Source organism: Quercus robur, chromosome 2, assembly GCF_932294415.1.
Source record: "Quercus robur chromosome 2, dhQueRobu3.1, whole genome shotgun sequence".
In the NCBI taxonomy this organism is placed as follows: domain Eukaryota; kingdom Viridiplantae; phylum Streptophyta; class Magnoliopsida; order Fagales; family Fagaceae; genus Quercus; species Quercus robur.
Window position 1 is genome coordinate 65,207,322 of NC_065535.1, and position 14,277 is coordinate 65,221,598.

Genomic DNA, 14,277 nt, shown 5'->3' on the forward strand with positions numbered 1-14,277 from the left:
GTGATGTCCGAGGAGGAGTTACTCCTCGGACAGGTTTCCTTGGCGCTATTAGGGTTGAATAGCGCTTCATATGAGGCTTCTCTTTGGACAGTACGCTCCTCGGAAGGGCCTGAGTTTGGAATAGCCCATCATTTTTGGGCCGGGCCTCACATAATATATTTGATAGTATTTTTTTTTTTAAATGTGAATATTTGATAGTATCCTAGCATTTACTCTCTGATCCGCATTTGAAGCTAGACCTCATGGTATACAAATGAGGGTTCTCACTTGCTAGTGCTACCTTTGCTGTCCTCCACTTTCTTTAAAATAAGAAGAAGAAAGAATCAGACACAAAAAATATGGTACTTTTACTTAAGAATCAATTTTAACAAGGGTATTTTTAAATTTGAAAATTGTGTATTGTAATTCATAATAAATATTTACATTTCTTTAATTTATGTACTTAAATACTCATTTACATAACTCAAAAATAATAGCTAGATCATAAGTAAAACGACGTTAGAAGGTGCCTAAATTTCTTGTAATCACCTTGATTAGTTTTTAAAACCGGGGAGTCTCAAAGAAAATTTTCATCAAGGCTATGGACCAATTTGATGAGTTACATGGCAATACAGCTACCACATTTTTATTTGCTAAAAAGAAAAAAAGAAGAAGAAAAGGAATAAAGAAATTCAAACGGTTTTGTCAAATTGAAAAGAGACACCTGGATCTCCTTGATTCCTTGTGAGTAGTAATCAATCTTTCCAATGTTGAGTTGTGCATTTATTATCCCTTAGTATATATATAAGAGATTGTTATTTTGGCTATCCCAATTAATAAAAAATATTCCATTAAGTTAACTCCAGTTTAATTGATATTTTACAACTTCCTTAAATAGAGTAAACATTTTATGTTGGTGGATAATGAAGTATAAGATACTACAAATTTTATAGATTGTACCATGCAATTAACCCCACTCTTTTTCACAATATCTTTTTACTAATCTTACTTTTTAAAATATTTTTTTTATTCAATGGTTGAGATTTAAAGTTGCATTTTGTAATTTTAAATCTTAGTCACTCACACCAATTATATTAAGGTATTATACTTTATCTCAATCCAAATTTTATACATAAGTTTTGCAAAATTTGTCATTAATTACTAGAAAAATAATTTAAATACTTACTTATTATGTCATTGAAGTAACACTAATCACATTAATTGTCTTTTATAGTAAAATTCGTAATAATTTTAGTATTTTTCTAAAGTACAGGAATTGAAGAATGTATTCTTAGTTAAAATTCCTCTACTTTCCCACATGATCCATGAAAGATGAGGTATTATCAATTACTGCAAAATGTATATAAACTTAATCCCAATTAATGTAATTCGTATCAGAAATCAACAACATATTACATACAATTCTTAATTTTAAAAAAAATATTCATATAATAAATCAATCCCAGCATTCATTCTATGATCCACATTTGAAGCTAGCCCTCATGGTATACAAATGAGGGCTCCCTCTTCTACTCTCCCCCGCTTTCTTAAAAAAAAAAAAAAAAAAAAAACCGAGTCAGACACAAAAAAAGGGTGGTACTCTTACTCAAAATGACATTGACAGCTTCGGTTTTACACAATTTTCTCCATTCCAAAACCAACTCAACTTGGGCAAGTTGACCCACAAAACCCCATTCGAAACCTTTCTAAAAGACACTTGTAATCTGTAAAGGATTATTATCCATGCAAAAACCCACCTTTTCTGATAAAAATCACACACCCAAATTAGTAGCATCAGCAGCAATTTAAGCCTGTGACAAGAACTGAGAAATTTGGTGTCTTTAATGGGGATCAAGGTGTTGTTGTGGCTGGTTCTTTTGGCAGGAGTTTTATGTATTGAATCCAAGTTCATGGTGTACAATACTTCCCAAGGCATAGTCCCCGGAAAGCTCAATGTCCATTTGGTTGCTCACACCCACGATGATGTTGGTTGGTTGAAGACAGTTGATCAGTACTACGTTGGCTCCAACAATTCCATCCAGGTCTCTCTCTCTCTCTCTTTCCCTTTTTGTCTTTGTTATGAATTTGATTGAAGATGAAACTTAAACATGTTGTTTTTGGCTGTGTAGGGGGCTTGTGTGCAAAATGTATTGGATTCTCTAGTGCCTGCATTATTGGCTGACCCGAATCGAAAGTTTATCTATGTTGAACAGGCAAGTTTGTTGGTCCAATTGATATTTCTCATTTTAAGGAAACTAAAATTTTAACCTTTACCGGTTTAATTGATGAAATTCCACACACTTTAGTAATTATGTTGGGCTTTTCTTACTTGGGTCCTATTTGATGGATAATCTAAGATTTAAAATTGCTATTTCTTTTTCTACATTGTCCTGGTAAACAAACAAAGCATCATGGCTTGGTTGGTGGAGAGACTATGAAGAATGCAGGGGACTATGCTGAACTTGCACATAGGAATAGGAGAATCTGAATTTGGGACTGTGAAAGTTTATAAAAAATAATATAAAACCATTTTAATAGCCTTTGAATTATGCCCCATCTCAGTCTCACCAATGCCCTCTCTGCTGTTCTTGAAATCAAACTGTAATTTGCAGTTCATTGAATCACAGTGTTACATCAAATGTCTAGTTTGTCATTAAAAACTAAAAGTGAAGAAACTAAGTGCTAAGAATTGGTTGAACTTTGGTCTATTTTGGTATTTTGGTGTGAAGACACTTTGAGTGCCAATGCAATTCTCTTTCATATACATGGTTGGTACCATCATATGTTAGTTTTCTGGTACCTATATCTATATGAACTGTGTTACCTACCAGCCGTTACATGATGCCATGTGTTCAATTCTTGCCATCTATATGTATTTTGTCCTATATTCAGAACATATAAATTTTATGACTTTTTCTCGTGTTTCATAAATTCAGGCATTTTTCCAGCGCTGGTGGAGAAATCAGGGTGAGAAAATCCAGCATGTGGTCAAGCAGCTACTGAGCTCGGGTCAACTAGAGTTCATGTAACATACTAAGTTAACAAATACATCATGCTATTTTTCCTTTTCTTAAATTTCTATGGAGGCCTTCCTAGCAATGCAAGGGGGAGGTTCAACATGAGCTAGTGCTCATTGGAATAGGATATAAAATCATTCGTTCATGTTTGCTAACATGGATTGTTTTCAAAAATCTTTTTACCCCCTTGATTCTTATTCAATTTTTATTTTTTATTTTTTATTTTTATTTTTATTTTATATATATATATATATATATTGCAGAAATGGAGGTATGTGTATGCATGATGAGGCAGCAACACATTACATTGACATGATTGATCAGACAACCCTTGGGCATCGGTTTATCAAAGAGGAGTTTGGTATTGTTCCAAGAATTGGTTGGCAAATTGATCCCTTTGGACATTCTGCTGTGCAAGCTTATTTGTTGGGAGCTGAAGTAAGCCTCTCTTTATATTTAGCTTTGAAGCTTCTTTTGTCATATTCCCTTTCCTGTTCAAAGCATATACAATGTATAAAGTCAAAACTAATCAATAGCCAAATGACTGAAAGAACTTCCATATGCACATCTCTCACAAACATTGGTCAATTTCTGGTATTTGTGCAGCTTGGATTCGACTCACTTTTTTTTGGTCGGATAGATTACCAAGACCGGGCTAAACGCATAAATGAGAAAAGTCTTGAATTTGTCTGGCAGGGTTCCAAGAGCCTTGGTTCATCTGCTCAGGTAAAGAGTGATTTTATTTATTTATTTATTTTTTTGGGGGAGGAGAGGGGGGGGGGGGGGGGGGTACAGGGCTGGTTTCTCAGTATTTACTTATTTTAGTTTCATTTCTTTGTTTCCTTTGCATTGTTTCTGACTTTTTGTAAGTTTCTTTCTTAAATGCGCAGATTTTTGCTGGTGCGTTTCCGAAGAATTATGAACCTCCACCTGGTGGTTTCTACTATGAAGTTAACGATGATTCCCCAATAGTTCAAGTAAAAATGATGAAAACTTGTTATAGATGCTATCAGCATTTTGAGTATTTACTTGTTTGCAAAGTTAAATTTCATTTCCTCTTTTGATGAAGGATGACATTAATTTGTTCGATTACAATGTTCAAGAACGAGTAGATGCATTTGTTGCTGCTGCAGTATCACAGGTAAATGTGAAAAGCTCAGTATTTACCCTGCATGTGATTATTTTATTTGCGTTCCCATTATTTGGTGGAATTGGTTATACATTTTTCACATTTGCTTTCAAATGATCTTCAATTTTGATGTTTGCATATCTTGTTTCCTCCATCGTGACTGGTGAGGTCTCCTATTTCTTATTTGAATTTTCACATCGTAAACTATATGGTTGCTGGGACAATGCATTAAATTTGTACTAGTAAGTTTCTGCTTAAGGCCAGTTCTTACCATGAATCATGACTTATTTGTCATCTTGGTAAATGCTAATCTATACTAAACATGACATCACAACCAAGTGTCCTTTTGGAACTTTTACTAGAGGCTCAAAGGCTTTTCAACCTTGGACTTTGCATAGGTGTTGCACCATAAGTTTTGAGTTTGCCTTGTCATCTTTTACTGCTCCTTTTGATTTCTGGAAGTGCGAAATCACCATAGTTCTAAATTATCTATTTGGAGTTACAGCTATTTTAGGAGATGTCCCTTATGCATCAATATGACAATAGATTGTGTTCAAAGCAACGTGGCTTGTTCTTAAAGAATATAGAATTACGTTTTATGAACTTGAACTCCAATTAAGCATTGAAGCAATTATCTTTTCCCATTTACAAGGGCCTCAGATAGTTTCTAATTGCAATTGTTTCTTTTTCAGGCTAATATAACTCGAACAAATCATATAATGTGGACTATGGGAACGGATTTTAAGTATCAGTATGCACACACATGGTTTCAACAGATGGACAAACTCATTCATTATGTCAATGAGGTGATTGATTGTTAAAACTGCAAAGATGGTTTTCAGCATTATAATCTTATTCCTTTCATGTCTCTACGAAGTCCTTAGTTGAGGATTGATTGATAGACTCATTGTTTAAGTAATAATCTCTGCAATTAATATGCGTGTCTCATGTTTATTCAAGAAAGGAAAATTAGATGATAAGATACTCATTCCAACTAAGATGCATTGTATTTCTGATAAAGGCTGCTGGTAATAATTTATGGAATAATGTTGGTAATCTACTAAAAGGTAAGTGTTAAATTAACAATTCTCCCAAAAGCTTAAACTTTTAAGAAATGGTGAATTTAATCACTTAACCATAATTCTAACAATAAGAATTGAGGAAGCATTGATTTTGTTTCCTGTTTGGAAAATTCAAACATGATTTAGGTTGAATCTGAAGAATAAATGGCATGGTACGGAGATTCTACCTCGTTGAAATACTTTATACTGCTTATATTCATATTAAAATATGGAATTATAGCATTTGGAATATGCAATTGTGCACAATTTTGGCCTGTATTATATCAGCCTTAAAACTTATTAGGATTGATAAAATATGCAGGATATATAATCTTAAAAGCTGTGCCAGAATTTTTATTTTATTTGTCCCATTTCTTTACGCATAATTATTCAGGTTTGGCCAATAGGGTTTAACGTTAATCAAACTTGCTATAGTCATGCTAAATGAGTTAATAGTTCCATCTCATTAATACATGCCATTCTAAAATAAGATTTAGTTCATACATGTATTTCTTCTTCTCTCTCTCTTTAATGTTGAATTTTTCTTGTGTCAGTAAATTTTGCCTCATCATTTCACATGCTGCTTTTATTTTCTGAATTGTTTTTTGGTTCTAATGGGCTTTCTAGGATGGGCGTGTCAATGCTCTATACTCTACCCCATCCATATATACTGATGCAAAGTATGCTACAGATGAATCCTGGCCAACCAAGACTGATGACTTTTTCCCGTAAGTTTAACATTTGGATGTTATATAACCTATTTTCTTGTTGTTTCTCACTTCAACCTTTTCTTAAAGTTTGAAGCGTGCACCATGCCAGTTATGCAGATAGTGCAAATGCATTCTGGACAGGATACTTTACTAGTAGACCAGCCTTGAAGCGCTATGTCAGAATAATGAGTGGCTATTATCTGGTATCATCTATGTGACTATTTTAGTTTGTTTGATGGATTTTATTTGAACAGTCTAATGACAATTTTAGAGTTTGAGATCTATTTATCTCTAATGAATAATTAGGCTGCAAGGCAACTAGAGTTTTTCAAAGGGAGGAGTAATTCTGGGCCCAATACAAACTCACTGGCAGATGCTTTAGCAATTGCTCAACATCATGATGCAGTTACTGGTACAGAAAAGCAACATGTGGCTAATGATTATGCAAAACGTTTGTCAATAGGGTACACAGAGGTGAGTTTGGCTTAACAATTCAACCATATGTTTTTTTTCAAAGTTTCTCTCTCTCTCTCTCTCTCTCTCTCTCTTCCAAGTTTCATTCATTTCTTCAAAATTTATGTGTAGGCTGAGGAATTAGTTGCATCTTCACTTTCTAGCTTGGCTCAGTCTACGTCAAATACTGGATGCAAGAACCCAACTTTGAAGTTTCAACAGGTAAAGTATTATGATCTTCAGCTAGTGAGCTATTTTAATTCATTGCTTAAAGGGCTCATTTTATTGTGGCATTTGTATAGCCATTTGTAGTACCTTGATTTACCTTCTTTAAATTTTGAGTACATTATTAGTTCTCTTGTTATTATGGTACTATCTGGCCGAAATCCTTTATCCTTGCATTTTTCTTTCAATGGCTAAGAGATGGTAATGTTTAGAGGGATAGTTTATCTTTGTATTATTATGGGTTAATTGCAATTTGCCCCCTAAACTATAGGGTCCAGTTCAACCTCCACACTAACTCTAAATATGAGCAATGTCCGTCCTGATTGATTGATAATGGGCAAAATGTCCTCTGCAGTTTGAAAATTCTGTTCAATTTAAAATTTTAAACTGAAAATTAAATTGTCTTGAAACTTTTTGTTCTAATATTTGTATATTTTTGGCTAATTTTACATAATGCTAACTTCTTTAGGGCATAAATGCTTGTAACAACTAACAGGGCATTTAATGATTTAATTATTGACATTCTTGTCAAAGAATAATTTTGCAGGAAACATTTAAAAAAAAAAATTGAAAATCAAGCTAAAAATTGTTTTGACATATGGATTGTGTTTGTACTCTTCTCTCCTTTTATTATCTTATTATTTTTCTTTTCTTTTTCTAGTGCCCACTTCTGAATATAAGTTACTGTCCTGGATCAGAAGTTGATCTGTCTCAAGGAAAAAAGTTGGTAAGGAAAATATTTTTCCCATATTATGTTCTTTCTCCTTGCAATAATTATGATTGTTTCTATTCCATTTAGATAAATACCATTTTTTGGTGTCTTCTTATCTTTGTAGGTAGTCGTGGTCTACAATTCTCTTGGATGGAAGAGGAACGATGTAATTCAAATTCCTGTGAGTACTTCCATTCTTATAATAGTGTCTTGTGTTTTGTATATGTGAATGTCCACTTGTATGTGTATGAAACACTTTCAAAATGTGAACCAGGACCAGTTGAATGTAAGGTTAGTAATTGATGACTTCATCGATATCTGAAATGTCTCCCTCCTCTCTCTCTCTCTCTCTCTCTCTCTCTCTCTAGGGAATAATTCTTTATTTTAAAGGTAAAATGAGAGGCCTCAGTATTCCACGATGACAGTAGTTCTTTGGGGTGTATGTGTGTGAGAGTGCATCCCATGTATTTTCCGATATGTCTGGGAGTATTTGTACCATGGCAATCCCATTGTTTCATCATTATCAAACATGTTCCATTGTAAATATAGATTGGCATAACTTTTATTCCTACTTACAAGATCTTACTTTCTTTAGGTTATCAATGAAAATGTTACTGTTTATGACTTTGAGGGGAGAGAAATTGAATCGCAACTTCTTCCTCCTGCCAGTGCCTATGTGGACTTAAGGAACTACTATGTTAGGGCGTACTTAGGTCAAAGTCCAACTGAGACACCCAAGTATTTGCTTGCATTTTCAGTGTCTGTACCACCACTTGGTTTCAGCACATACACTATTTCAAGTGCCAAAAAGCCAGGTCTGCTCATATTATTGCAATAGATATACCTTCTGATTATTTTTAAAAAGTGGAAAAACCTGAAATCCATTCTTCAAGGAACCAATATAAGTTTTTGAATTGTTCTTACCTCTTGGTTGTAGGTACGGGTTCAACCAGATCATCTGTGCACAGGTTTCAGAATAGTAAAAAATATACTGTTGAAGTTGGACAAGGAAACTTAAAGCTTACCTTTTCCACCGATCAAGGAAAGATGATAAATTATGTTAATAGCAGAAGCTTGGTATGTAATGTGCCTGACAGTTCTATAATCACTTGTTTCTTGAAATTTATGCTTACATTTTCCTCCTCCATGAATTTTTTCAAAATTTTGTTTTCTTAGCTATGATCAAAAGCAAAATGAATGACTTTGTTGTTGCTGCATTTTTTAATAGTTCATTTTCCTTACCCCTTCTGCCCTCCCCCCATTCCCAAAATAAGATATAGACCAAAAAAAAAAAAAAAAAAAAAAAAAACAGCATGAAAGCAGGGAAATGTATGATCCTGTAGCTAATGCACTTAGTCATAACTTTTGAAGGTTGAGGAATCAGTTGAACAATCTTATAGTTATTACTCTGGATATAATGGAAGTGACAAAGATCCTCAGGTACACTTAAGTTCATCTTGTGTTACATATCTCTCTCAACCTTTCTTTTATTTATGTTTTGAAATTGCATGACTTAAAAGTTGAAAGAGTTGTTGAGTTATCCCTTTCCGAGTTATTTTTCAGAATTCTGGGGCATATGTCTTCCGCCCAAATGGCACATTTCCCATAAAGCCTGAAGGACAGGTGTGTGATGCCTTCTGATATTTATTCTCTATGGAAAACTAATAATCATGGTTATCTCAATTTGAAGCTGCTAAGAGCAACCGCATCAGAGGTTGCAAAATTGTGCAAAATACAAAAAGTGGTTAATTTTACACATTTAAAAAAAAAACACCCACATCAGTGCTTGCAAAATTGTGCATATATACAAAAGTGTTACAGTAACTGTGTATATATGCATGGTTATTGTAGCTTTGCATTTAATATTTTACTATTTGTTTCTCTCTTCTTCACCTCACTCTCTCTTTTGCATCATTGAAGGAAATAATAAAAAAATTTAAAAGAATGAATATTTTATTGAATAAATGTTTAGAATAGATAAACTGACGTGGGTGTTTTGTAAAAGTGGGTGTGTAAAATTAAAAAAGTATGTTTTGTTTGCTAGACAGAAATTTTACACCCTCTGATGCGGTTGTTCTAAAAGTTTCAGGTTGCTTTGACTGTTCTGCGTGGACCAGTTGTAGAGGAAGTACATCAACAAATCAATCCGTGGATATATCAGGTGCCTTGCTTGTTATGATTTCTGTCCATGCATTATGTTTTTCCTCAAACACCTTTTTCTTTTGTTTCAGCACTGTGAACATTACTATTGCATACTGAAGATAATGACAGTATATATATATTTTTAATTAACAATGAGTGGTCACTTCTAAATTTCAACTAAAGCTTATCATTTGGATTAAAAGTTAAATTTCTTGTACTTATGGCCTTGTGCACAGTTTCAGAGATTAGGAAAGAAATGCTAATTCAGGTGCAACTAATTATGAGTGCTTTTGTAACTTCAGGGAATCTGTGTGGAGAAACCATCCTCTTTCTATTTTGGATTTACTTGACCTTTGTAATTTTCATTCTTGACTTGCTCCCCCTTGTATACTTCCTGTGTGCTTGGGTGTATCTTTTTTTCTATCAATGAATTCTTATTACTTATCAAAAAAAAAAAAAAAAAAAAAAACTTCAGGGAATCTGCTGTTGTAGTTATATGTGTTCAGAAGCTTAGATATTGCATATATGAATTTTTTGTTTCTCTTGATTTCGATTGAGTGTGCTTCATATGATTCATACCCATTAAAGAAAAATCTTTGTTCAGAAGCTTTTAGCAAATACACCATAACATAACACATAAGTGTGTCATGTACTCATGTTTGTAGGTTTGGTTTGAAGCCATGAAATGTGACAGTAAAATGAAAACATAGAGCAAAAATTTGTTATCATTGTTATGTACACCTTTATGTTCCAGCTCTAACTGCCCTTATGCACTGATCATGGTTGGGCTATAACTTAAAAAATTGATTGCAACTTAGACAATTAATGAAGCATTTTGAAGTAGGATCATTCATTATCCTTTTTACTAATATTGTTGTTAGAATAAATGCTAGCACGCAATATCTTTAATATTTACTAAATAAAGATTCAGTTTCCCTGTTGCTAGTAATGTTATGTAAAAATGTGTTTGCAGACAACCAGACTTCACAATGGGAAAGAGCATGCTGAAGTCGAGTTTATTGTAAGCTTTACCAGATAACTCATTTTGTGTTGTTTATTGGTGTTGTTGCTTTAGTTTTTATTATTATTATCCACCTCATCTGGTTGGTGGAGAGAATCAAGCACTTAGGGGGGTGGGGGACCTTGGTTTCATTTGTTGGGTTGTTGGATATTAATGTTTAGCTCTGCATCTTATGTGCTGGATAATCCTATGGTGGTTATATGAAATAATTTTTAATATCAGGTTGGACCTATTCCTATTGATGATGGAATTGGCAAAGAAGTTGCAACTCAAATTACAACTTCCATGGTTACCAACAAAACATTTTACTCAGATTCTAACGGACGTGATTTTATCAAAAGGGTATGTTGCTTACATGCCATTATATGTCATCTTTAACATGTAAGTTTGTGTGCATCAGGATGCTAAGAATGGTTTCCAACTTGAACCTCCTCAAGTTTCTTTATATGTCTCTTTATACCAGGGTTGGTGGTGTTTATATATCCCTATATATCATGAGTAACATAGATAAGAACTTCTTGGTGTTTATGTTATCATGTTCATTTTCCAATATCCTCTTAAAATGATCTAAAGCATTTATGTCATTTGCAGATTCGTGATTATAGAACAGACTGGGACTTGGAAGTGAACCAACCTGTTGCCGGAAATTATTATCCAGTATGTTCATTTTCCAATAAATATATTGCCCAATTTTTTTGGTTTATTTTTTTTTGGGTGGCTGTACTCCTGGTGTATACTTAAATTGTGCTTGCTAATTTTTGGTTGTACTGGTGGGCACTCCTGGTGTATACTTAAATTGTGCTTGCTAATTATTTGTTGTACTAGTGGGCTGATGTGGGAGATGCAAGAAGATTTTTATTTAGTATTATTTATGTTTGCCAGTCAATTTTATTTTTATGTTTTAGGTCCTAGTAGTTTATTAGGCTATTAGAATGCTAATTTGGAAGCAAGGTTATTTTGTAATAAGGCATTTAGGGTTTCCTAAGCCAATTAGAATTAGGGTTTAGCAATCCTTTATAAGTAACTTATTGTACTCCTTGAGGAGATAGATGATATTTTGATGAATGAAAAAAATGGTCTTTTGGTCTGGTGCTAACTTCAGTTCCACCCTAGGTGCTGACTCCTAGTGGTTTTCCCACTTGGTGTTGACTCCTAGCCGGGCCTAGGTGCAGACTTTTAGGTCATGTCCCGTTATTTTCTTGTTGTTTATTTTGTTTTGGTTGTCTTGCATCATGGGCTTAGTTATATTTTACTACTACTATTATCCTTCAGAGACCTTGATTATGACCACTATGAATCCAGTGAGTATTTTAAAACAGTGTGTTCTGCCTATAGCTGACAGACACACTGATGACATCTCTTTCATAAGCAGGATAAAATGAATGTGCCTGCGGTGAAATTTGATGTTTTTGTACACAATGATTCTTTTAGCTCATCTATACATTTCTACATGAATTTAAGCCCCATTATAATAAAGTAGTCAAAGAAAATTACAATCAGTAATTCTATCCTTGCCTTTTGCTTGATACATCATCTAAATTTTCCTTTCAGATTAATCTTGGGATTTACATGCAAGATAATGAGAAGGAATTTTCAATTTTGGTGGATCGGTCTTTAGGGGGATCCAGCATAGTGGATGGACAAATAGAGCTGATGCTTCACAGGTATGTTTTGTCTTCCATGTTAATTTCGTCATGGTTTATGTGCATGCTAAAAGGATTGGTATTTCATTGGTGCGCACAACTCAGAAGGGAGATCTTATTTAAAAGAATGACTGTTGTGCACTTTAATAGCATTACTTAAATGGTAATGCATAAATTCATGATTAATCTTTTCATGTACCATATGTAATCAGAAACATTATTGAGAGTTTCTCTCATTCATCTTACTTTACAGGAGACTACTACTTGATGATTCAAAAGGTGTTGCAGAGGCCTTAAATGAAACAGTCTGTGTTCTTAATAAATGCACTGGACTAACAGTAAGTACATGCTACCCATTGGAACTCGTTTTCAGCAAGTAGCTGGCATGTTGGATTAAAACTGTCACCATAGGTGATTTAATTAGTCAACTTTACTACTCACTCAACAATTAATCTCAGAAAATTCCTGGCTATTGTCCATTGTATTTTAGAGCCAGAAATTGGCATCTGTGTCAAGAATTTTCTATCCTATTATGTGGTTAACTTATTTTCAATTAGTAAGTTATAGCATCCGTATAGCGTATATTATTCCTGAGAATGTTGCTTTCAAAGATTTTCACATTGCCTTTAATAGCAAGTCATGATTGCAATGATATTTTGAATTCAATCTCTCCTACGTAATGTGATATGAAGTATTTGCTGAAAATTTTAGCATTCAGTTCTTACTTACTGAAGACTTTTACAGATCCAAGGAAAATTTTATTTCCGATTTGACCCACTGGGAGAGGGTGCCAAGTGGCGTCGAACTTTTGGCCAGGAAATATATTCTCCACTCTTGCTAGCCTTTGCTGAACAGGTGAAATTGGAAAAGAAAAGATTTGAGCTTATTTATTTTAGTCTTCCAATTTAGTTAGTTACCAAAATAAGGGAGAAAAAAGGTAGGTAGTGTCTAAAAAAGGTAATTCTCTATTTGCAGGATGGTGATAACGGGATGAGTTCTCATGTAGCCAGTTTTTCGGGGATTGATTCCTCATACAGCTTGCCTGATAATGTTGCTCTAATAACTCTCCAGGTACTTGACCACTTGAGGCTGTTCTTTATAGTTCCATTTTATTTATCGTTTCATTGTAATGTTATTTTGGAAAGTATAAGACAAGAAACAGAAACCAGTTATCAAAGAAGTGTTAGACCTCGACAGCTAACTCAACAGTGGGGCCGAATATAAGCAGTTTGGTATTTCCTTTCTCTTCTCATTTTGATTTTTCTTCCCCCGAATTATGCAGGAGCTTGATGATGGAAAAGTTCTTCTTCGATTAGCACATTTATATGAGGTTTAACTCTCTCTTACATATTCTGCTCAATGACGTTTTGTGTTCGCTCTACAGTACTTCATTTGTTTAGATGAATGCTCCTTCAAATATTAATATTTTTTTTGATTGGTTTGTTCAAACTATGCAAGATTGGAGAGGACAAGAATCTTTCTGTAATGACAAGTGTAGAGCTTAAAAAGCTGTTTCCCAGAAAGAAGGTAGAAACATGAGTCTCATGACACTATCCAGGCGTCTTTGTTAACTCCACTTTATAGTTTTGTCTCCATAATAATGTCTACTTGTATTATGTCTGTTTCAGATCGGTAAAGTGACAGAGACAAACTTATCTGCCAACCAAGAAAGAACAGAAATGGAGAAGAAGAGACTCGTTTGGAAAGTAGAAGGGTCTTCTCAGGAAGAAAACAAGGTTGTGAGGGGTGGACCTGTTGATCCTGCTAAACTGGTTGTAGAACTAGCCCCCATGGAAATCCGCACCTTTGTTATTGACTTCAATCCAGAGTCCCTCCGTTATGTATTTGATGCATAAAAATAAGAAATGCCCCATAACATGAGGTCCTTACAAGACATTTACTTTGTGTTGTACCATAATCCACAATCTACTTGAGCTCCATTTCAGTTGTATAGTATTTTAGTCCGCAAGACTAATTATTGCACGATGACTCTTTACCCACGTGTATCAATAAACAAGATTAATTAGCTCAATCTCTATGCTTTATGTGTGTCATAGCGAGGTTGCATGTCTTGTGGATGTGAGTCTAGTGTAAATAAGTTGACATTTTTCTGTATCATCAGAATACTGAATACATGATCGGAATCATCGGATCCAATCATATTGTTTTGCACTCAAGAATATTT

The 14,277-nt window shown here is 34.1% G+C and overlaps 1 protein-coding gene across 1 annotated transcript; it reads left to right on the forward strand.

Annotated features, from left to right (window-relative positions):
* The first annotated feature begins 1,584 nt into the window (after positions 1-1,584).
* On the forward strand, positions 1,585-14,124 carry LOC126714511 (probable alpha-mannosidase At5g13980). Its single transcript, XM_050414690.1, has 29 exons — positions 1,585-2,021; positions 2,109-2,192; positions 2,916-3,004; positions 3,260-3,434; positions 3,603-3,722; positions 3,887-3,973; positions 4,066-4,137; positions 4,818-4,931; positions 5,814-5,914; positions 6,006-6,099; positions 6,203-6,370; positions 6,482-6,571; positions 7,236-7,301; positions 7,411-7,467; positions 7,882-8,101; positions 8,224-8,363; positions 8,658-8,726; positions 8,850-8,909; positions 9,376-9,447; positions 10,402-10,449; positions 10,672-10,791; positions 11,041-11,106; positions 12,001-12,113; positions 12,346-12,430; positions 12,837-12,947; positions 13,068-13,163; positions 13,375-13,422; positions 13,551-13,619; positions 13,721-14,124. Exons 1-29 carry the CDS (start codon positions 1,824-1,826, stop codon positions 13,946-13,948), a joined length of 3,060 nt encoding a protein of 1,019 aa, XP_050270647.1. The 5' UTR covers positions 1,585-1,823; the 3' UTR covers positions 13,949-14,124.
* The last annotated feature ends 153 nt before the right edge of the window (positions 14,125-14,277 follow it).